Here is a 26,157-nt window from a genome sequence, read left to right on the forward strand (position 1 = left end):
GGGTCTTTTTACTAAGCATTTGCTGGCGATAAGGTGAACGGAGATAAGGTACCAGCCAATCAGCTCCTAACTGCCAATTTTTCAAACACAGCCTGTGACATGGCAGTTAGGATCTGATTGGCTGGTACCTTATCTCCGTTCACCTTATCGCCAGCAAATGCTTAGTAAATAGACCCTTTAGCGTCACATTCGCCAGTGGGTAAGTATATGTAACTTTACTGTTGTGTACAGTAGGATTTACTATGTGCAGTAAGGATATTCTGATGATCATTGTACAAGAGCACTTTACATTAAATAGCGTACGTTAAAAAGGTAACCACTGAAATGGTCCTTGATTTGCACTATGGTGTGATCTAGGGACATTTATTAGTAGGCATTAGACCCAATAATTATAATTCCTTCTCGCTGCAATAAGAAATTAAAGGTTAACTTGGATAGAATATAAAAACACATGAAGGAACAGGGGCCCCGATAGGAGCCTGTCTCTACGATGTGTTATGGTGCATACACACGGTCAGATTTTTCTTCAAATCTGAACGATAACGATTTAAAAAATCGTTCATATCTGAAGGAAAATCTGGCATATCTAATGCTGGCCATACACGCTGCAATTATCGGGACGATCCGCCCGATATCGGCGGATCGCCGCGATAATTGTAGCGTGTGGGGGGGGGGTGACCGAGGATTAAATATTGCTCGGTCGGGCATGTTGGATTGTCCAGCATGCCCGTCCGATGCGATATTTACCCGGTAACTGTCGGCCGCATCGGGCAGTGTATGCCCAGCACGGCCGACAGACAGACATTTCCTGTGTTCCTTCCTACGGGGACGGAGCGCGGATGTCGGGCTATACAATGTTAGATTTATCTCACAGTGTATGCCGCGGACATCTGCGGCTGGCAGCCGGCCAGATAAAATGTCTGTCGGTCTGACAGACATTTTATCTTGCAGTGTATGCCCAGCATTAGAAGTAAAGTGATTGATCTGCTGACTGTACATGTGCCAACAGCCATTACCAGGGAGGGATCCCTTTCTCAGAATGTTTCCAGTATCCATATCCCATAGGCTTCAATGGCATTAGCTACCAGGCCCAAGCTCCGCCTATGGTTGGCTACTTTTGCAAACAAAAGTGTGTATAGCAACAGGTATCTCCAACACCTGCCCCTATACCTACAGTCAGCGGTTCCCTAATATTTGTGGATCCCCCCCTAAAAACGGGATGTAGTTTGGAAGCAGACAGTCTAAGGGCCTGATTCAGAGCCGGACGCTATTTGCACTCGCTCGTCCAGAAAAAGGGGCTGGCTATTTAAATTGACCGTTCGCTCTTTGCGGTCTGTTGACGCCTCTATGTCTGAACGAGCGAACAAAACATGCAGACTTTTTTTTGTAAAAAACGCCCCCTGGCCGCTCGCATCATACGTCATCTCCGCTATTTATTAAATTAATCGAGTACATCGAAAGGTGTCTGAACTGCTCGCAGTGCTTGGGGTTGGATTTTCCTACCGCAATCATGCGAACAGTTCAGGCTAAGAAACAACCAAGTGACGTGGCCGATGACGCTGCTTTGTTAATTATGCACACCCTTAAAACGCCCGTTTTGACATTTTGGCACGCCTGCGTTCGGATCTCCACTCCCCGTTTTCAAGCACCTTCCCCTGTTACCACCCACAAACGCCTCATTCTGTCACTCAAATTAGCAGGCATTCGCTATTTTGCGAGCACACGATTTCCGACCGCAATGACTGGTTTGCGCATGCGTACTAAAACCCATACGCATGCGCAGATGTGCGAACATCGCTCGGAGCGAACGAGCGGCCACTTACGAGCGGCTCTGAATCAGGCCCTAAATGCCGACCGCCGGCTTCCAGACTTTCTAATCCCGGCGTGGTACTAATGACAGGTGTCTACAGAAAACTCAACGCCTGTCATTAACCAGACGCCGGAAGACAGACGCCCGGCCTACCGTACAAAGGTAAGCCGGGTGCCGGCAGCCACGGGGGGAGGTTAGGTTTAGGGCTCTCTGGGGGACTCAGGGTTAGGCACCCCCCCGGGAGGTTTGGGGACGGGGGGGGTTTAGGGTCAGGCACTCCCCAGGTGCCTTAGATTTAGGCAGCGGGGAAGGGGGGATTAGGGTTAGGCACGGGAGGGGGGGTTGGGCACCCTAAAGGAGGGTTAGGGGGTAAAATTAGGTTAGTTTATACTTATCTTTAGGACGGTCGGGATTTCATGGACAGTCTATCATGCGATCGGCACATTCGTACAGATTTAGAGGAAGTTAGAAAGTATTTCGCCTGCCACACGCCGCAAGGCAGGTACCTCCAGTGAGTGCGGCAGTAACACGGTGGTTTTTCAGGAGGGGTCAGCTTGGCACTTCAGTAAAGCTACGCAACTTCAATTGTGGTATGGCAGGGCCGCAACTAGGGGACGGGGGCTGGAGATGCACTTGCACCGGGTGCGCCGCTGCACCTGCCGCCTCTGTCCTCCAGCCCGGCGCCACAGGGAGGCTCCAAGCCGGACGCCGGCTGAGATTTTATTACCAGCGGGCGCCCGGCTCCTTCCCTGCAGCGCCGTGGAGGCTGGAGTTCTCTCCCCACAGGCACTATGGCAGAGACGTAATGCCGTCTTTCCCATAGTTCCGAGGAGCAGCCGGGCGGACTGGATGGTGGGCTTTAAAGCAAGTAATGTTTGTGTTTTTTAATGTAAGCAGCGCTACAGGGGTATTACCATATGGGCACTACAGGGGCATTACTATAGGTGCACTGCTGAAGGGGACATTACTATGGGGGAATTACCAGGGGGGGGCACCAAATTACTGTCTTGCCCCGGGTGACAAAAATCCTAGTTCCGGCCCTGGGTATGGCCACACCAATGTCTTCTACATTTTAATTTATAAATACTTTTCTTTTTTTTTTGCAATGTAAATACTCTTTAATAAATATTAAACGCTGAAGCCGAGAATAAGAATCAAGGTTAAGAAATGCATAAAATATTGTGCATTACTTAAAATAGGGACATTTTCAGGAACCAAGGGCATAGCCAGAACTTTGTGGGCCCCATAGCAACACTGAGGGTGGCCCTGCCCCATTGCTTCTAGATAGACACCTCTTTCCACAGTGGTTATTCATTTTATGACCCATAGTAGTGTCCTAGTCAATTTTATGCCATATAGTAGTGCCCTAGTTCACAGTACCACACACTGCCCCCAGTTCATGTTCTGTCACATTGTAGTACCCTCCGTTACCGTATGTTACATTGTTGTGCTGCCAGTACACATTTTGCTACATATTACATCCAGGTCATATTATTACACAGTGTCCCCAGTACATATTATGCCATATTGCAGAGCCCCCAGTTATATTTAACCACACTGTAGTACACTCAGTTAATTGTATGCCTCACTGTAGTGCCCACAGTTAATATTATGCCACGCTGTAATGCCCTCAGTTTATATTATGCCTTATTAGAGCCCCAGTTCAAATTATGCCACATTACATTACAGAGCCTCCAATTCATATTATGCCTCACTATAGTGCCTCCAGTTCAAATTGTGCCAGTTCATATTATGTAGCATTACAGTGACATGCAGTTCATATTATGCGAATTACAGTGCCCCTTGCAAATTATAAATCCATTACACACCACTCTTTCCTTTAGAACATCCATTACACACACCACTAACTGACTATGAAATGTCTCCCCTTTAGGCAGCTTTATATCCTACATAGAAGTCTGGTAAGGAATTATGGGCCTGATTCAGCAAGGATTGCAATTGACACAGCCTGCTGCATTTGTAATCCCAGCATTGCAACATCGGCGGTCGATGGTAGCGATGGTGGATGGTGCCGCACCTCCGGCCAGCTGAGTAAGCCTCAGCTTACTCAGACTGACCGGCTTGCGAGTGCAGGACACTGCGTTGATCAATGCAAATCCCATGTCCGGGAACGCTGGCCATTAGACTGGGGAGCGGTCACAAACAGCCAGCATACAGCTGGCAGGAGCAGTGGTCCCACTGCGTTGCCAGAGTATGTACTGTGTAACAGCATATAGATTTGTCATCTAAATGTTTGGTGACTCCACCTGCTATATACCCGGTTCTCATCTGTTGGAACATCACCAGCATATGTGCGCGAGTAATACACCACTAATCCATCATAACAACTATCAATATTAGTGGACTCCAGTCATTATCTTCTTTTTACAGACACTGGGGGCAATTCAAATGTTTTTTTGGGAGTGATAATGAGCGCACAGTTTGATATTCAATTGTTCTGGGCACTCATTAATTATCACCCTCTTCGCTGCCTAAAATACGAGGTTTAGCCGGCTAAACCAGTCTTAATTTCTGGTTAAGGCGCGACCTAACCAGGGTGTTTCAGAAACATTTCTGCTCGTACCCTCCTGAGTGCGTGCAGAAATGCCGGCGCTGGCGGCTATCGTGCCCTGACAGAGCAACAATGGAGTTGCTCTGGCGGGCGTCGTAAAAAAAAAAAAGCCGCCGGCAGAACAATTGAATTCCCCCCACTGACTCAAACTAAATGTTTTTTCCCTAATCCAATGGATATTTTCTATCATACAGCACTTAGAAGATACATTGTTGTTTAGTAAGATACATAGTACAGTGTACTTTCAGCTGGCACTCTGAGAATCATTTCCAGTTTACTGTGTGCTTGTAATGTAATAATTAGCAGTATTTATTGTTATTATCATCATCATTTATTTATATGGCGCCACAAGTGTTCCACAGCGCCTTACAAAGTACATAAACAAATACGTAACCAGCGACTTATAATACAATGCAATGCAGGACATGGACATGGATAATAAACATAACTATATATTAGCGACTTTTACACCCACATAAGCAGCCAAGTGTTAGTTTCCCTAGCGGGGAGTAAGAGATAAATGAAAATACAATAGGGCCCTGCTCGAAAGAGCTTACATTCTAAAAGGGAGGGGCAGACAAACAGGAGTGACACAGATGGGGTAGGCGGGGAGGAATCATTATATAGGACCACATTTTATATACTACTACTACTGGATTGCTATTGTTTGCTTTTTATTGTATATTAAATACTATTCCATTTAGCCAATTGAATGGTTAAGATGTAAGTGTCTGCAGCCACTGCTTTTCTCTTTTTATACAGTCTAATTTTGGAGAGCTGTGGCAAGCACTCTCAAGTGGTGAGCAGCAGCTTTCACAGGTAACCAAATCAGTGTTTCTGGGCGCTTGGTATATATCCTTCAAACGTAATGGCACGCCTGAGTTTCCCCCCCCTCCCCCAACTCCCCGGTTACCACCCCCGTAACGGCACTTTCTGTCAATCACTCTGCGATGGGTCTGCGTAGTCACTGCGATTGCAGACCCGATCGCAGTGGTGCCTTCATGCACTGCGATGCATACGCAGTGAGAAACAATTGGCCTTCTGCATACGCTTTAGCAGTTGCGATCCTTGCTGAATCAGGCCCTCATATAATACTTTGTTACTCTATTCATGGGTCAGTTACGTGGCAGTGCAGGAACATGTCCTTCAACCCCCAGTCCAACACTAGCCGTAATTAAAGAGAAGCCTGTTGTAGTACAGTGCCAGACTTGCTGTTTAGCTCAGCTGTGTCTGAGGGTGAATTGGGAGTGCAGGAGATGGATCATCTCAGTATAGAGCTTTACTGAGAGGGAGAGAGAGAATGACATTTATATGAGCGCTGAAGAGTCCCCTTTTCAGACTGGGCAAAGGGCCGGACCCAGGGCCAGATTCATTACGTATCGCTATTCTGCTTATACTCAGGCAGCGCAGTTGCTAATATCAGCGGTGATATGTAAATGATTGCAATCGCAGCATAACATAAGGATGCCCACTTCCCCTTACTCATATCCGTATACTCAGCAGGGGCGTCTTAAAAGAGGAAGGGGCCCGTGTGCACTCCCCGTGCGGGGCCCCCTCCTCTCTTCCCGGTGGCCGGCAGCCGACTGATGCCACCGGAGCATTAGTAGACTCCGGGCACTAGAGTGTGCCCGGAGTCTACTGCGCATGCGCAGAACGCCGGGAAAATGGCTGCGGCGGCCATTTTCCAGTGTTCTTAGCCGCACTGACACCCGCCGTGGGACCACGGACAGGTAAGTTTAAAATAATATAGGTGTCCGGTGCGGGGACCCCCTGGACCTGGGGGCCAGTGTGCCCGGCACACTGCACCAATTATAGATACGCCACTGATACTTGGCCAAGACAGCGAATCAAAAATCGGTAGCCTCGGACCCATGCGCACAGTTAAGGCAGGTCAGACCTCACTCAGGAACTGCTTACCTCAGTGCACGCTATGAGGCCTCAGGAGGAGTCTGGTATCAGTGGATAATTTATGCACGCCCATGCAATGCCGTCCCAACGCACTGGCACGCCTGCGTTCGCCCGACCACCTTACCTGCCCCCCGTCACCACCCCCAAATGGCACTTCCTGTCAATTACTCTGCCATGCGTCTGCGTATCCTCTGCGATCGCAGTGGCTAGTTCGCGTACTGTGATGCAACAATCGGCCAATTGCATATGTATAAGCAACTGTGTTCCTTGCTGAAGCAGGCCCCCAGTTGCTTAGCAGGCAATTCCAGAAACTTGGTAAAAAATGACTTGAGGCTCCTTAAGCCTCTGGACCCCATAGCAACAGCACCCCCTGTACCCACTGTAGCTACGCTTATGCTAGGGCCTAATCTTTAACACTTGAAATTGTTCATGGAAATTAAGGACAGCTGGCAACTATGGACATATATACTACCTAGCGATATTGCAATTAGTTAATATCCATGTTACTTTTTATGTAGCTTGTATTTCATATGTGCAATTTTAAATAGCAGATCTGGCAACTAGCTGCTTGGTAAATAGCACATTTGTAGAACATGCATAAAAGCATGTGAAAATAGTTTCTCTTTCGGATAGAAAATGTGCTGTTGAGTGTTTTACAAGGATACATTTAATAAATAAGGTAACAAGACCCAGTGTCGTAACTATAAATTTTGCTCCCCCCTGCCAAAATAGTTTCTGGTTCCCCCCACCCCCAAAAAAAACACCAAAGAGACTTTCTGCACGCACACTCCCAAAAGAGGTGTGTGGTTTCGGGATATAGTAATGCCCCTTACAACACATGGCACACCATAATGCCCCTTACAACACATTATGCCACAGAGTAATGCCCCTATAACACATTACGCTGCCGTCCTATGCACTGTGTGCTAATTAACCCTATTGTCCCCTCTTCTGACAGATTATGTATGTTACCACTGGCCCTACCTATTGCCCCTCCCCACCGCACCGACCATGCTGATCGTTTCAGAGAGTTGCGGTGGTGTAGCAAAAGCCCCCCCCCTTAATACGGCCCTCAAGCCACCACGGGGTCTGCAGGGACCGTTGTTATACCACTGACAAGGCCTCTCATTGCGTAAATTTATTCAATGGTCCAAAGAGATGGAAAAATACTCTGTGCCAGGTCAGTGCTGTAGGGAGATTAGTCCATTTCCTCCCAATAGTAGCGCCATAACAACTCACGCATGTGGTTGGCTGTGTGGCCTGCCGTTATTAAAGGCAGTGCACCAAACACAAACCTGTTTCCGTGACGTCACATCATCACCATACACTTCGACAAGTTGGCGATGAATTTCAGATGCTGATGTGCCCTTTAGACACACAAATCTGAACACACGACGCACTTCAAGGTTTGACCATGTTTCCGCCAGCCCTGCCATCTTACAACTGATGTTGGGACAGTAGAGGCGCAGTCTAATTGCTGCAAGGGTAATCAGTGGTCTACCTGCTCTGGCCTGGCATTAAATTAGAAAGAAGTAGAGAACATTACACACGCGAGAGATGTTGTAAACTTACTTATTGAACCACTCTCGTATGTAATGTGGTCACAGCATCATCCAGTTTGCATAAATCTTTTTTTTTTTAGAATATGTATTAGTAATGGAATCTTATATGCATCCAAAACCATAGTATACGATTAAAAAAAAAGGAATCCACCATGTAAAATTTTATCAGATTCTTCTCTGGAAACACTCTCTCGCAATTTACATATCAATGAAGGTTCCTGTGAAGAGGTTCTATTCCACAGAGGCACCTGTGACTGGAGCCTTTGAGATTTTGGGGTTGATGCAGAACATGTACTATGGCAGTGTGCCTAAAGTTGGGTACACGTGGTACGATCTGCACAACCAATGATATCACTGAATGATTTCCCTTGAACTTTTCTTTAGTGCAGGACAAACGATATTGGGTGTAAACACTGAGATATGATAATAAGCTGATCCGATTGGATCCCTCCCAAAGAGGAGCATCCCGATAAGAAGCCCATAAGCTTCTATGGGGTAACTCCACCTGAAGATGCATCGCATTCTGGTGCTTTTTACATATGGGGAATGTGGTAAAACCCGGAAGAAGGAAGGAGGAGGAGGTTCTAATGGAGGCAGACAGTTAACTGCATTAAGCCCTGCCCCCTGCCAATACACCCTGCAAATCACGGCATCATGTCAGTGAGGGGGCGGGGCTTCCACTGTCAATCAGTGATGGAGTGTGCAGTCACTGATGTGCTGTCAGCCGGGAGTCGGCCAGAAAGGGTCCAGAGTGACCTGGAATGTCTGTCTGTAGCAGTGTGGGGGCCCCTGGGCTACCGCCCTGTCCTCCCTGCCTATAATAAGGCCCTGATTTTGTACTAGATCACCAACCTTTGGCACCCAGTTTAGGAACCATTGCTGTATTGTGTTTGCTAGGAAAATCACTTTAGTTTACAGCTGCAGTAGCAGCACTGCATATAGACTGCAAAAAGACAGAACCTGTCAGGATTGGGAAATTAAAGTGTCAGTGGAAACATTTTTTGAAAGGGGCCCCATGTAGGAAAGACCAAATCAACTATAAGTGGGGCCCAACAAAAACATTAGTGGGACTTGCAAACTATTACCTTAGCAACATTGTAATTTACAATATGTCAAGCGTCCCAGTGAACAGCATACAGTACATCAAACTACATACTGTATGTGGTCAAACACACCAATAATCCAAACAACATCTTGGATAACTCACTAATGGCAATGTGTAATAAAGAACTATCTTACTGTTTTATATTTACTATTTGGCATGTATCCAAAAATGATACATCCTGAAAGTCCTCTATGCCAAATATATTACATCCTGCACACTTATAAGTACCCATTATAAGAGTACATAAATCTAAACACTCTAAACAATATACATCACATATTTATATCAATAAAAAATATCCACATAGAATTATAAAATACACTTTTTATTAATGTATGATGACGTACCGCAAGCAATGTAATAATAAATTGCTTTATATCCCAAAATGTGTCAATATTCATATTCAGGTAACATGCCAAAAACAAAGGGTGTGGGTGGAAGCCAGATCCATATATTATATTGAATAAGCCTGATCCATAGGAAGCATATTGAAGAAGCTGGATCCACCAATGCCCAAAGTCTGGCTCTCCCTTCAATATATGTAAGTGTCGGGTGCCTGCATAAGTGCAGCAAACACGCAGTACAGCATACATCACCAGTGGATGCGGCACTCCTGGCTCACAATGATCAACACTCGGTGGGCATATATATCAGCAATGTTTCAGTGCCTTTTTATTCAATCAATGCGGCACTTTCATCAGGAATACAAAAACATTTAAATGTTTTTGTATTCCTGATGAAAGTGCCGCATTGATTGAATAAAAAGGCACTGAAACGTTGCTGATATACAGTATATGCTGACCGAGTGTTGCTCATCATTGTGAGCCAGGAGTGCCGCATCCACTGGTGAGATTAGAGATGAATAGTTGGGGGTATATTATATATATATATATATATATATACATACATACATACACACACACACACACACACACATACATACATATATACACACACACACACACACAGTATAATGATAGTTCCAAGTAAGAGCCTGATTCTGAGTTGCACACTATACCGATTAGCATGCAACCAGCCAATGATTTTTAGTCTGTGCATACATCTGAGTTGCAACACGCATGAGTCAGGATAGTCTGCCCACTGAAGCGCATTATAATTACAGGGTGCTGGAATTACATTGGGCATTCCTGTGCAAGACTGGGAGATAATGAGCGGGGGTTGGCAATCTGACATGTTGCGCCTTATAGGAGTGTCACTGGAAGTGGTTATGTACTATAGAGACGCACAGCTGTGCACATAGGTCCAGTTTCTCCGTCTGAGTATGGCCTCCTACCTAGGGCTGGTGAAAGTTGCAGTGGTGAGAGTGATGGTGCATCTGAATGGTAATTTAGCCTCTTCAGATGCTGCAAGTGGGTGTCTCAGTTTTTGCACATTTGGGCACACACTTGTACACCAGGGAAGGGCTTTTTAGCAGCATAAAAGACACAGACACGACTGCAGCAAAAGATGCAAGAACACCCGCATCTCCATCAATCTCAGAATCAGCCCTAAATATATAAAGGATGGATCCATACTAAATTCATAGTAATTCCTCTGTTTCTCCTGGTCTTTCCCTTTTCTTATTCCATCTCTCACTTCCCCGCTCTCTCATCCCCATATCCAGGGGTTAAAGTAGGAACGGGGATGGAACAAAGTTCCGTCACCTCTAATGGTAGGTGGAACTAGTTCCCCATTCGCCACGTCCCTGAATAGAAGTCCCACAGACAAAGTACCACTGTCTGGTGGTAGCCGCCGATTCCATGTTCCTCCTCCACCCATGGCCTGCCCCTCCCTGTCACTCACTTTGTGGCCCTGCGTCCTGGTGGCTCCTTTTGCGGCACAGCATATGTGACATCATGCCTTCACTGCTGCTGCATAGTGCACGGAGGAGCCTTGAGAAGGAGCAAGGGCCAGGGCAGGCACAAAGGTGAGCTGCTCAGAGAGCGACATGGGGGGAGGGGGGATAATCTGCTGGTGGGAGAAGAAACACAGGCAGGGAGCTGCTGGTGGGGGACACGGGTGGGGAGCTGCTGGAAGGACACATTGAGGCAAGCTGGAGAGACACGGGGGTGGTGGAGTGTAGACATGGGAATGGGGTGAAATGCAGGGGGGCCGATGTTTGGAAACACAGGAAGATGGTGCTGAAGAGACAGTGGGATATAGATTTATTGTTTTTCTTTTTTAAATGCCCTAACATTGTAGTCTCAGCTGATGGCAGGAGTGCTAAAAAAAAAAAAAAAAAAAGCATCTAAAAATGTATTTCACACGGTCATAGCCCCCGAAAGATTTTGGCCCCTGCCCATTCACTTTAAAGTTTCCTATTCACAACAGTGTGTGAGAGTGTGTAAAGATCAGTCTTCACATTGCTCTGGTGTCGGGGGGGGGGGGGGGGTGATGAGTTCCACCACCTCTCTGGGACCACTTTAAGCCCTGCCCGTACCTCTCTCCAGCCCTCCACTATTTCTCTGCCCCTCTTTCTCTCCCCCTTCTTGCCCCTCTTTCTCTGATACCACACTCCCATTAGAGTAGGCACTTGTCCCGAATTCCTGCCCACTTCCTATTAAAGTGGGCAGGAATGGGGAGAATTTCCACAGCGATCGGGGGTCTCCGTGTAGGGGGCAGAGCTTAATGACGTCATTTTACAAGAATTGCATGATTTGGCTCCACGCCTATTTAGATATGCGCTAATCGCAGCAATTTTAACGTGATGGGGTGGGACTTGAGAAAAAAAATTATGCAAATCATATATATTTTATTAACAATCAGTGGGTTTTGAAACATTTATAAGGAGGAACAGACCCTTGTATTTCCAGGTACTAGTGAACTACTTGGAGTGCCAGTCCATGGAAATTATATATATATATATATATATTATATATATATATATATATATATATATATATAATGTATGTATTAATTTCGACATGCAGCGGTCGCAGTGGGTCTCCAAAATTAACTGATGCTCTGAGGCGATTCATTCTGCTGTGGCATCAGTATCCTCCTGCACATGTGTGTGCTAGTGCGCTGCTCCTCATCAGCAATTCTACTTAGTCACAGCTACACTATACAACAGGCACTGAGACACACAGACTATGCGACGTCACATTGTGCGCACCGCAAGGAAAGGCCGTTGTTTATAGCCAGGGGGAAGGCGGAGCTATGAGGTGTCCATGGCTTACCAGGCGCAGCAGCAGTGGCCGTGGCAAGTATTCGTGAGAAAAAGAAAAAAAATCTGGCAAGCTAGCTGATGGGTGGTCCCAGTGCACACCCGGACCACCCCTCAGTTTCACCTATGTCTGTATCCCTTGAACTTTCAGTCCTCCTAGTACTTTTTTCTTCTTCATGTTGCCCATTTATACTGAACTTGTGACCCGTGAAATTGTGAGTTTTTCTTTTCTTTTTGATTTAAAATGAAAAGACTTACATTTTTGTATTGCAAAGTCTTTTTTTACACTGCTATTATGCACTATAATTTTCTTGCCATCACAATAGCAGTGCATTTCACTTTTATGTCTTAATTATCATACAAGGCTCCTATATTCGATACAGATTTTTTTTTTTTTTTTTTTTTTTTAAGTAACTCATATTCACATTTAAAATTTGAAATCACTGGGACTACATGGAGTATGATGTTATGAGGGGTATTCAATATGAAACGTTAACTTCACTGTCGAAGTTAACGTTTCATATCGGAGTTTTTACCTGCGTTAAAGCATCGGGCGAGCGCCCGCTTATCCCCGTATTCAATATAAAATTAACGAAAACGGGAGCCTCTGAAGTTGGATTTGCGTAAAGTTGCGAATTTTTCGGTAAAAAAATTGTAAGACCCCCTAAAGTTGTAAAAACATGGGGGATCACTATGGGTACCCCCGTTTTAGCCTTTAAATGAAAGTCAGGGATTTAAATAGCCGCAGCAGGTGTTTTTTCCCGACATTGAAGAAGTGATGCAGAAGAGCACTTAGGTTATTTTTTTCATTTTTTTAAGTGGTCCCATCAAATTTGGGGTACATGAAAATGGGTACTAGCATATTTTGATGTCCCTAAAGTAAGTTTTTAAAATTCTGCATTTGTGCACCTGCCGCTATAAATCTATTCTAGAAAACACCTGCCGCATACTTGCAGAATAGACTGAACCTATTTCCCTATTGTTAAACATTTTTTTCCCATTTTTTTTTTTCACCCCAATTTTTTTATAAATTTTTTGGGGTGTCCCTATATTTTTTTAACAGTTCTTTTTTAAATGTCATTCCCAGGGGTGCAGGCTATTTTTTTAAGTCTGCACCCCTAAACCCCAATTCTGCACTTTTTTTCGACACCTATTCAATGGTGAAAAGTTACCACCGTTTTTTATCAAAGACTTTTCAAAACTGCGATAAGTCTTTGAAATTGAATACGGTGTAAAACTAAGACCTGCGATATTGACGTCATAAGTGCAATATTAACGCAAAAACAATGTTATCGCTCCCATATTGAATACCCCTATAAGTCTCATCTCCAGACTATACTCAATTCCGTTTATTTGGATCCACTGGTCAATACACAAGCAAAATGAAGAAATGGATTTTATATAATATATTACACTGCACAATAATGAAAATGTTTCCGATGTGAAAATTGTTACTTCTAATTGATTTCAGCATGCAAAGAATGAATATGACATTTAAAACTCTGGCCTATAGCTCGTAACTCAGAGCTAACATTTATGACGATGTAGGGGTATTCCTAGTGAAGTGGGCAGAATGGAGAGAATCTTACCAGCAATCTGCATTCTGCGCAGAGGGGGCGGGGCCTAATGACCCAGTTAAATGAATCAGTTATTTGTCCCCCCCCTATTCAAATAGACGCGATTCACGGGATTACCCACACAAGATAACTGTGGTGCACTGAGTGACAAGCATAGTGAGTGATTCCACCAAGATATTTCAGCAATGGAACAAAGATATCAGGGTAGGTGAATCACTACTGTTGGACAGTGACAAGAGATGCCCCAGAAGAGGAGGACAAGCGACAAGCAAAGAGAAAGCACCCCCATGAATAGGCCACTATATTAGATAGTACTATCGTATGCTGCATGTTTGTTTCATTTTGTGTTCTTATTTGTGATTGATTTAAAAATTATTTATTTTCTATCAAGAATATATCAGATTTGAAAATAGCTTTTCACTATGACTATATTACTAATGTACATACAGTATAGTGCAAGTAGTGTAGCTCAAAAAATAGAGCTAGTAAAAACATTCTGAAATTATTTTAGTTTTTCTTGACCTCAAATTAGTAATGTATGACTATTTTTACAAAGGAAACAAATTAAAAGTATTAATTTGTTATACAGTGTTATTATTATACATACACATACACACACACTTAAAGACAGACAGACAGCAGGGATGTGCAGTCAGGGTAGGCATGGGGAGGCAGATAAGATTTAATAGTTACCAATAGCCCAGCACTCCTCCTATCTTGCAGAGTAGCTCTGGTGGCATCTGAATAAATTGGCTATGCAGAACAGCAGAGCTCAGAGATTTGTAAACAATAGTGATATATTTAAATCATGTCAGAAAAATAAGCAGCCAGTGTTTCGTGTAGGTGAGATACAAGTGATGAAACACAAAACGCTTACCTTAAATAGGTGAAGTAGTATAATATTAATATATATATATAATATTTATTTATTTTTCCCATTCCACTTGAGACATGTAGCACACACTTCAAAAACAAACAAAAAAAACGATTGCAAGGCACGTACAGAAACATTATATCCAAGAGCCAGCACATCCTTTTTTGCAAAACGATAGATACATTTTAATCCACCATCAAAAAATCACAAAAAAAGCATCCATTAATAAAGTGCATATCCGTAAAAGTCAGGGCAAGGGGAGACTTGTAGCATTAAGGTGCAACATTGTATAAAAAGCAGCATATCAATGTGGTATCAGCATCATAATAATACTCTTCGCACGTCAGTCTCCAGCATGTAGTGCCCTAAATGCTACAAATTTCTCCTTGCCCTGACCGTTTGTTACGGACAACATTGAAAGCAACAGAGTAAATATAGGTTATTGGCAAGTATTGTTTAACATCAATAGTTTTGACTTGGTAATATGCAAAGAAAAAAAAAAAAAAAAAAAAGTGGTGAGTGTGCACAATAACTACATGTTTGCTGAAACCTGAATTCAGAAGGGGATACATTCAATAAACACAATCTATATAAAACCCTTGTAATTACACATCTCAATCATGTGTAATATTATTCACAATGGTCCCAGCAGTTCTGGCTATAAATAGACTTATCTGACTCATTGAAAAACAATATTAAAAGCAAAAACAAATACACATTTATCTGACAGGATTCAGTAAGATTCAAATCCCGACAGCGGCATCGCGGGAGCACAGAAAATCCCGATCGTTCCCAGGTAAGTATTATCTAACCTATTCTAACGCTCCCTTAGGGGTGCCTAACGCTAACCTCCCCCCTAAGTGCCCAAATGGGTTTCGTATAGGGTGGCACATCCGTACATAACATAAGACTCTTGGAGGGGTATTCAATATGAAATGTAAACTTCACCGTCGAAGTTTTCGCCGCACATCGGAGCCTTTTCTGGCGAAAAAGTATTGCGCGCACTCCCGCTTATCCCCGTATTCAATATGAAATCGTCGAAAACTGGACCCGGCCATACTTGGATCGGCGAAAACAATCGGGAATTTTTTGAAAATAATTGTAGGACCCCCGTAAAGATGTCCAGACCTCGGGCATCACTATGGGTACCCCTGTTTATGCCTGCAGAAGAAAGTCGGGGTTTTTTAAATAGCCGCGGCAGGTGTTTTTTTCCAGACTTTGAAGAAGTGATGCAGAAGAGCATTTAGCTTTTTTTTTCATTTTTAAAAGTGGTCCCATCAAATACATGAAAATGGGTAATAGCATATTTTTAAGTCCCTAAAGTTATTTTTTTAAAATTCTGCAAAAATGCACCTGCCGCTACTCTGCACAATGAAAAAAAACACCTGCCACATACTTGGGGACCCCACCAGAAATAATTTTCGTTAGTTTGGCATTTTTTTTACCTAATTTTTTTATTTATTTTTTTTAAAACAACAATTTTTTTTTAAGGTGTCCCGATTTTTATGTTAACATTTTTTTGGACACATTTCATTTTAAGGGGACAGTCCCAAAAGTACAGGCTATTTTTTTATAAGCCTACACCCCCAAACCCCTATTCTGCATTTTTTTTTTTCACTTGCTATAGTGATTTGAAAAATTATCCCTGTTTTTTTAAAAATGACGATTGACCCCATTTAAGGTAGAAAACAGGAATTTTCGGGAAATATGCCTGGGACCCCCCTAAAGATGTCCAGACATGGGGATCACTATGCCTGCAAAAGAAAGTCGGGTTTTTAAATAGCTTTTCCAGGTGTTTTTTCTTGCCGCAGCTATTAGAAACCCCGACTTCCTTCAGGAGTTAAAAATGGGGGTACCCATAGTGATCCCCATGTCGACACATCTTTAGGGGGATCCCTGAAATATTTCCCATAAATTCCAGTTGTGTTGTACCTGTAAAAAAACAGAATAAAAGGTTGTTGTTTTTTTTTTTTTAAATGACATAGGGTCCCCCCCAAATGCCCAACCAGCCCCAGGCTTGGCAGCTAGGAGTGAGTTCTAAAAATACGGGGAACAAAATGTATAGGGTTCCACCGTATTTTAGAAACCAACCCAAGGCTGCAGGGACTAGTGCTGGTTTTAAATATAGGGGGAAAAAAAAAAAAATACGTGGGGTTCCTCCTATATTTGTAACCAGCACCAGACCCAACCGACCAGGATGTAATGCCACAGCCCGGAGACCCAATCACCCGGGCTCCAGGTCCAAAGCATTAGTACCCAAAGTCGGTAAGCGCAAGCCGGTGGTCTCGGGGGAGTCGGGGACCCCCAAAGAAGGGTCCCCCCCCTACCGAGCACCACAGGCTTACGCTGAAGCTGGGGCTCATCCCCATACCCCTGGAGCGGTGGGTATGGGGGTAATAGGGGGGCCAAATAATGTTACACTATTGTACTTTACAGTGGAACTACAAGTGCCAACAGACATGCAGCACCTGTAACTTCATTGTAAAATAAATAGTTAAAAAAGACAAAATACACACACCGTGTCCAGTATAAGTTTATTACACACACTTACCCATTCACACATACTTACCTATACCAGATGTTCTATCCCCTTCTCCAGTAGAAATCCGTGATGAGTGGCCCTGCAAAGAAAGATTACATACTCTCCTACATCCAGCGCTGGTCTCCGCAGTAATCCATGGCAGTTTAAAAACAAAAAAACGAGTTACCCGAACCACGCAACACAGCTATCTGTATGTGTGTTGTCACACATACAGATAGCTCCCGAATGGCAGCTATCGGCACTTCACGGGGCATTGCAGTCCTGTGAGCCAATCAGCTGATTGGCTCCGGCAACTTACAGTTCTCATGTGGGAGAGTCAGCCCACGTGGGAACTGTCAGTCGCCGGAGCCAATCAGCGGGCGCTCTACAGTGAGCGCGGCCGCTGATTGGTTCTCGTGACTGCCAGCTCCGTGGATGTGTCGTCAGCTGGCATTCGGGAGCTATGAGTATGTGTGGCAACACACATACTCATAGTTAGTTCGTGGATCGTGTATTCGGGTTTTTTTTTGCCAAGTACATGGATTACTGCGGGGACCAGCGCCAGGATATAGGAGAGTATGATTTTTTATTTGCAGAGCCATGTTTTTGGGAAATCCTACTGGAGAAGAAGACAGATTCATCTGGTATAGGTAAGTATGTGTGAATGGGTAGGTGAGTGTAATAAAGTTATACTTTCACGGTATGTGTGTTTTGTCTTTTTTTTCTTAACTATTTATTTTACAGTGAAATTACAGGTGCCGCATGTCTGCTGGCACTTGTAGTTCCACTATAAAGTACAATAGTGTTACATTATTTGGCCCCCCTATTACCTCCATACGCACCACTCCAGGGGTATGGGGATGAGCCCCAGGCTTCAGCGTAAGCCTGTGGTGCTCGGGAGAGGGGGGGACCCTTTTTTAGAAGTTTTTTTGGGGCAAAACAACTATGGGCATCAAATTTGGGGTACTTGAAAATGGGGTTCAGCATATTTTAAACTTGCTAAAGCGACTTAAAAAAAAAAATTGTGAAAAACCCACCTGCTGCAAACACCTGCAATCAAAAACACACTTAGGGTATACTTGGGGACCCCCCAGAGTAAAGTTCGCTATTTTTTAAGTTTGTACCCCAACTTTTTTTTTTTCGTCCCCTTTTTCAAAGTAAATTTTTGGGGTGCCCTTAATTTTTTTTTTTAACGCAGATTACCTTTGGGGGACTGTCTGAAGGCTGCACGGGGGTTCCCAAAATGTTGCACCCCAAAACCCCAATTCTGCACTTTTTTTCGCCACCCATTCCTTGGTGATACTTTTTCGCAGGGTCTAATGAAATATACTTTTCACACCGGCGAAAAGTCTCCAAATTGAATACGGTGTAAAAGTAAAACCTGCGAAAATGACGTCATCCGAGCGAAAACATCGCAGAAACTGAGTTTTCGCTCCATATTGAATACCCCTATTGGTGTCGGCTATGGCCCAGGTTCAGCGCAGCGGCGATAATTCTAGTATAGTGGCGAGTTGTTATGCTCACAAGGCCTTCTCTGCCTTTCCGCCAGCAGTAATCGGCTCCTAGGGGCTGCAGACGATGCAGTCCTTTGGACGGTGATATTATGCGCATGCGCCGTCCCGGGGCCGGTCAGATCACTTGCACAGATGCCGGGACCCGAACAGGACTGTTCACAGAACAGTGAGTTAGTGGTTTTTTTTTTCTTATGGACCTTCGTGTTTGGCGCCGGCCCCCCTCATCTAAGAGGGTAGGAGCCGCTGCTGTTAGTGACCAGATTTCTAATTACTTCTCGTCTGTTAATGGATTTTATTATATTTTTGTTTCTGTATGGTATGATACTTTTCTCAATAAAAAAAGAAATATATGTGTTTGGTAGTTAATGTGTTAGTTAGAAATTGCATAAAACATAAATGAGTGCAGCAGGGCCATAGAGTTCAAGGGTATCCAGTGGCTGTAGCCCCAGTAAGGTCCAGTAGTGGTCAAGGGGACAACTGTATTTAGGATGCTGTAACCGGATCCACCACATGAAGATCGTAAGGAGTCTGAAGCATCTACCAGACAGATGCTAATGAATCATGCAAGGTCTGCAGAAGAGATATCAAAGACAGCATATCCTTGTTACGCAGTATGTAAAAAGGGCTCAGAGATCTATCAGTCTGGTAGATCTCTTGAAACCCTGCTGCCAGTTCCTGGAGCAATATATAGATTAGAGGCAGCAAAAGGCCCCAGAGGCAAAGTACTCTGCCTTGGTGCTCTGGGATATTTAATCTTTAAATCTCCCAACCAAACCAATTTAGATACAGTCTCCCCACTGAATGTAATATAAAAGATGAGCACAGCTGATCCTTACGATAGACTAGAGAATGAGTTGGGACTGGTCAGCATGTGCGCAAGATACAAGTGAACATCATGTAAACCTTCAAGTATTATACTGCTTTTATACCTAAGTTCCAAGTCTGACATGGAGGTTAGAACAGGGTACCAATCCGGATCAGACCCGGAATTTCCCCGGCGCCGAACCAGGATATTCCAGAGTTGGCGCCATTCACACACGAGCCGGGTCTGCAGTGACCCGGCTTTTCCGGCATTGAAGTGGACGCGTGGAGATGTCATCTCCAAGCGCCACTGAAGCCAGCCAATCGGCTGATCCAGGTCATCGTGACCAGGATCGCACCGTTTACATTACAAGGTTTCACGGGTTATTCCAGTGTTAAACCCTGCAAGTTACCTGGGTTGGATTGCCGGGTCACTGCACCTGGGAATCCAACCCTGTCCCCTTTTACACCAAGGAGCTATCCAGGTTAACCCTGCAATAACCTGGGTTTTAGCTCTGGTGTAAGAGGGGTACGAGTGTGTGTAATCACCATAACAAAATATTCTGCTCTCTTCTGGTGAGACTCCTATACCTGTGACCTGTACATAACAGGTTACAGTACACTCTAATGCAGGGGTGGGGAACCTTTTTTCTGCCGAGGGCCATTTTGATAAATAGAACATTATTCGCGGGCCTGGTGTAGGCCACATCCCCTCCGTGTGATTTCACACGGGGGCGGGGCCACAATCGCCGGTGATTACAGCAATGCTCGGAGCATCCTGAGGATGGACAGTGGTGTGACCGTCTAAAGCGTCCTAAGGATGCTTCAGGCGGCATTGCTGCATAGATTCTGGCTGCAGGGTGCCATTCTAGGCACCCTGCTATCCAGATGAGGCTAGCAGAAAAAATCTCAGCGGGACAGACCAAATGATTCTGAGGGCCTTATATGGCCCCCGGGCAGGAGGTTCGTCATCCCTGCTCTAATCCATCACTTAGCTGTCCTGTGTTCAGTCCAGTATCCAGAGTCAATCCTCTACCCACTAATCAGCAGTCCTTATCCAAAGCAACGAGATACAGTTACACACACCACCCCATACTGGCTAACTGTCCCGGAGGGGAGGGGGGGGGGGGGGGGGAGAGGGAGAGAAGTTGTCCTGACAGAGTTGGCCCATCTCCCTGTTCCGCTCACTTCCCCACTGTATTTGGCAGCAGAGAGGTTGCATGCAGCGATTTGCATTGAATCATGAATAGTAGCTTTGAACAGCAGTTGGCAGGGCCATGATTCTCTTTAGCTCTGCCTCCCAATGTAAAATGTCACCAATTGTGGCTTTAAACAATGCCAGTAAGGCCAGGATGAAGAGAATGCGGGGGGGGGGGGGGCACTATCCCAGAGGGGATTTAATTAAAGTAGGCAAGTATGCAGCACCCATAAGCTAGCATTTCCAGGTGCCAGTAAGAGAGACTGGTGGTGGTAGTGAATATCCTTCACAACTACAGTATTCCTCTGCGCACCACAAAAGGTGCACAGTTAATCATTACCGTCAGTAAGTGTCTGGTTTGGCCAACCTGGACCAGTAATAAGTAATGACAATCAAAACCCCAAACAATCAGTAAAACAATGGCAATGTAATGCCTTCCGGCTCCCGCAGAGTGTCTATGGAGATACGTCATGACATCTCTCCCATAGTGCCGAGCCCAAGGAGCTGTCAGATGGCGGTGGGCGCAGCATCGGGGCTTCTGGTAAGTACAGTGTTGTGTAAGGCGCACTACTACTGTGGGCAATATTTGTATAAGAGGCGGTACTGTGGGTATTGTGTATAAGGGGCACTACTATGTGGTGAATAAGGGACACTACTCTGTGGTGTAATGTGATTCTGGGGCACTATGGGCCTGATTCAGACCTGCTCGCAGCAGGTCAATTGTTAGGAAGTGCACGTGCACAAGCCCTGTAGCGAGCGCAAAACGCACTCGCTCTGGCACTCACATCTAAAAGGGGCGGCTGTCGATGTTGATCGACAGCTTGCCCCGTTTGGAAGGCGGGGCGGGGGGTGGCTGGGCAAACTGAGGCGTTCCTGCAGGAACGCCTGCCGTTTGTGGGCGGCCCTACTGACATCACTCATGATGTCAGTAGGTGGACGTCCTGCTCTATTACTGGGGCTTGCGGCAACGAGACCCTACCGCAAGGGTCTCGTCGCAAGCCGATGGTCTTAACCATCGCGACCATCACCTGGCCGCTCGCATAAGCTGTGGGTGGTAACCCACAGCTATGCAAGCGGCCACAACTAAAAAAAAAGAAGCGCCCACCCTGATTCAGAGCAAGCGCTCGCTTTTTGCGAGTGCCTCTGAATCAGGGCCTATGTGCGGTGTAATGCAAATAATATTGTGCTATCACGCTTTGGCCCTCTCACTTCCTTTCTAGCTAACCCTGATATCACTCTTTCACATTTCCCTATTTGGGTGCTTGAGGGTCTCTTTAGAGTTGGCCAGCTGGTGAATAAGTCGGGTAGTAAGCAATTTTCTGGACTCAAAAATGGAAAATCCCACATTCAGACTTTTGGAAGTTTCTCCAAGTTCACCATTTCCCTCTTTCGCATACAGATTGAAACTATCTAAGGAGGGACCTCACCACATTTGAAAGCCTCTGCCACACACACACACATACACACACACACTATCAGCTTCTCTTAACCAATCCAACCTAGATATCCCTCCATGGGCCAAAAAAATGGGAGTTAGACCTTGGAGTTTCCTTCACAGAACAAGAATGGCAGACTATTTCTCAAAACCCACTGCAGCTCTGTTTGCACAACTGTTAAGGAAACTCAGTGTAAGATTTTAAAGCGGTGGTATAGACATCCTTCTCTGCTCCATGCCATGTTTCCAACAATATCTGGTTCTTGTTAGAGATGCCTTTCAGCCCCAGGGTCTTTACGATATATATGGTGGGATTGTCCTCGATTATCTAAATTTTGGTCTGAAGTTATTACCATTTCGCAAAAAATTCTAGGCACCCCAGTTCCTACAGACCCCGCATTTTGGCTGCTTAATCACTCATACCCCATTAGGACCCTATAAGAAATCCTTGCTACACCAACTTAGTAATGTGGCCAGGACAGTTATTCCAGTACTTTGGAACTCCCACACCCCTCCTTCCTGTAAAGATTGGTTTCAGAGGATTGATTACTATATGTCCATGGAAGACCTCTTAGAGGGGTATTCAATACGAAACGTTAACTTCACTGTCGAAGTTAACGTTTCATATTGGAGTTTTTTTCTGCGTTAAAGTATGGTGCGCGCTCCCGCTTATCCCCGTATTCAATATAAAATTAACGAAAACGGGAAACTCAGAAGTTGGGTTTGCGTAAAGTTACAAATTTTTCCTTAAAATAATTGTAAGACCCCCCTAAAGTTGTAAAAACATGGGGAACACTATGGGTACCCCCGTTTTAGCCTGTAATTGAAAGTCGGGGATTTAAATAGCCGCAGCAGGTGTTTTTTTCCCGACATTGAAGAAGTGATGCAGAAGAGCACTTAGGTTATTTTTTTCGTTTTTTTAAGTGGTCCCATCAAATTTGGGGTACATGAAAATGGGTACTAGCATATTTTTAAGTCCCTAAAGTAAGTTCTTAAAATTTCTGCATTTGTGCACCTGCCGCTATAATTCTATTCTAGAAAACATCTGCCGCATACTTGCAGAATAGCCCTGAACCTATTTTTTCCCATTTTTTTTAACCCCAATTTTTAAATTAATTTTTTGGGGTGTCCCTAATTTTTTTTTAACTTTTTTTGACACAGTTCTTTTTTAAATGTCATTCCCAGGGGTGCAGGCTTTAAAAAACCCCAATTCTGCACTTTTTTTCGACACCTATTCAATGGTGAAAAGTTATCCCCATTTTTTATCAAAGACTTTTCAAAACTGCGATAAGTCTTTGAAATTGAATATGGTGTAAAAGTAAAACCTGCGATAATGACGTCATACTTCCGATATTAACGCAAAAACGATGTTATCGCACCCATATTGAATACCCCTGTTAAGCTCTTCTACCGACAAGCCTTCTCTTTTCACCGATATTTGGTTTCAATGGCTGGAATATAAATCCACCATGGAATATAGAAATCTTGTATCTTCGACCCACCATCCCAGGTAATGTTTTGGTTTCCCTTTACCTTGATACCATCAGTTTATCCTGTACACGGTGATCTTACCCTCTCCCCCCCCACCCTGTCCCACTATCTTCCCAGTTCTTTTGTTTGCATACATTTGATGTTTTACTATGCAAATTTTATTGTATTTGATTCCAATTTATGTATACCTCTGCTATATTGTCTATCTGGATATAGGCCCTCATTCAGAGCCGCTCGTTAGCGGCAGTACGCTCGTTCCGAGCGATGTTTGCACATCTGCGCATGCGTACGGTTTTTAGTACGCATGCGCGAACCAGTCAGTGCGGCCGAAAATCGTTGGTACGCAATATAGCGAGTGCCTGCTATTTTGAGTGACAGAATGAGGCGTATGTGGGTGGTAACAGGGGAAGGTGCTTGAAAATGGGGAGTGGAGATCCGAACGCAGGCGTGCTTAAAGGTCAAAACGGGCGTTTTATGGGTGTGCATATTTAAAACAGCAGCGTCAGTGACCACGTCACTGGGTTATTTTATAGCCAGAACTGCTCGCAAATTTGTGGTAGCAAACACCAACCACAAGAATAGCGAGCAGTTCATACGCTGGTCGATGTACTCGATTAATCTAATAAATAGCGGACATGACGTAGGATGCGAGCGGCCAGGGGGCGTTTTTAACAAATAAACGAGCGTATGTTTTGCTCGCTCGTTCAGACTTAGAGGTGTGAACAGACTGCAATGTGCGTACGGATCATTTGAATAGCCACCCCTTGTTTTTAAACGAGCGACCACAAATAGCGAACGGCTCTGAATGAGGGCCATAGTTACGTGTGTACTATCATGCTTCTGTACAATTTATTTGGAATCCTTAATAGAAAAAGAAGAAAAAGAAAAAGAAGAATGCAACATTTAGAATACTATAACATATGGATACAATTCCAAAAAACAACTAAACTATTGTATATATTTCAGTAGATACACAGATAACTGAAATATATACATGCATGAACAGGTCTTTATAAAATGTAGACTTTAGTTTACTATATTATAGCTTACAGGCATCGTTTCAGTTTGTTTTCACTTCAGGCACTTTGAGTGGATAAGATAATGTTTTCCGATCTTTTTCATTGCTTTAACATTTTGCTGCCATCTTCATCTGCATGGAAATAAAGGAAAACAGATTTGTTACTCCAAGCAGGAAAGATATAAGTTTCTGACTTGATGTGGAATATAGGGGTTAAAAATTATATATTCAAGCCATGTGGAAACGACAAGGTTTTCTACAAAAGTCTGAGTGATAAGAAATTCAATAAAATTAAAAGCAAAAAAAAAAATATGCTGCATAAGATCATATATCGTATATTTTGATTTGTAATTAGGTTGTTTTTATATTTAAAGCTCCAAGCCTCTAACAGTTTTTTGTATAAAACGTTGCCATTTCATTCACTATATATATATATATATATATATATATATATATATATATATATATATATATATATATACATATATATATATATATATATATACATACATACACACACAAAAATCTGTGGGACAGCACTCCGGAATGGATAATAAATCACAATACCCCTTGTGGTATTCAACGTTTCAGAGCTCTCTGCTCTTTTATCAAGACAATATCTTGATATTGTCTTGATAAAAGAGCAGAGCGCTCTGAAACGTTGACAACCACAAGGGGTATTGTGATTTATTATCCATTCCGGAGTGCCGTCCCACAGATTTTTGGCTATATTTGAGAGCACCTCAGGACAGGCACCTGGGCCAGTTGTTGTATTTATTCTTTTGGAGTGCCGGACATTCATCACATATACATATTATATTATATATTTTTTAATATACACATAAATCCAGCAGTAAAAACAGTACACTGAATTTAAGAATGAACCACTATTATGACAGACAGGGGCGTATCTGTAATGGTTGCAGGGTGTCCGGGGAACACGGGCCCCTGGGTCCAGGGGGGTCCCGCACCACACACCCTGCACCCATAATATTACTTACCTCTCCGGAGTCCCACATTGGCGAGGGCGTCCGGCGCTGTAAAACGACTGGAAAATGGCGGCGCTGTGGCCATTTTCCTGCCGTTTGCACATGCACAGTACAGGAAAAATGGCCGCCTCGGCCATTTTCCCGGTGACCTGTGCAGACACTATAGACTCTAGGCACTAGAGTGTGCCCAGAGTCTATAACTGCGGCGCTGGCCGCGCACAACTCAGTGCGCTGCCGGCCGGAGAGGAGGGGGCCCGTGTCGGAGACTGCACACGGGCCCTCTCCTCTCTAGAAACGCCCCTGATGTCAGAGGATGACTAATCCCAAATAAAATAGCATTCAGGGGCCAATTCAGATTTACATGCTAGCCTGTTTTGTGGATAGGTCTTGCGATATTTAGCATTGCATGTGCTCTGCAGCCAAGCTCACGCTTTTGCATCATACACATCTTTGTCACAACTCCACTTGTGGCTGATTACTTGGTGGTAACAGGGCATTTGCAATAGGCCAAGTTTTATGTGGGTATGTGGTGAAATCTGTCCTCCTTCAATTTCTTATGTTTAGCTTAATATATATTTTTAGGGATACATTTAACAAAATGTTAAAACCTAGCGAT

General features: G+C 44.2%; 1 protein-coding gene across 1 annotated transcript in view; it reads right to left on the minus strand.

Moving 5' to 3' along the window:
* SLTM (SAFB like transcription modulator) overlaps positions 1-26,157 on the minus strand; it is a 125,707-nt gene that overhangs the window by 73,232 nt on the left and 26,318 nt on the right. The window contains exon 2 of the mRNA XM_088445320.1: positions 24,585-24,684. Within this exon, the coding sequence (XP_088301446.1) occupies positions 24,585-24,590 (6 nt within the window). The 5' untranslated portion in view covers positions 24,591-24,684. The remainder of the gene's footprint in view (positions 1-24,584; positions 24,685-26,157) is intronic.

This window comes from Taudactylus pleione, unplaced genomic scaffold (assembly GCF_031769625.1).
Source record: "Taudactylus pleione unplaced genomic scaffold, aTauple2 ptg000019l, whole genome shotgun sequence".
In the NCBI taxonomy this organism is placed as follows: Eukaryota; Metazoa; Chordata; class Amphibia; order Anura; family Myobatrachidae; genus Taudactylus; species Taudactylus pleione.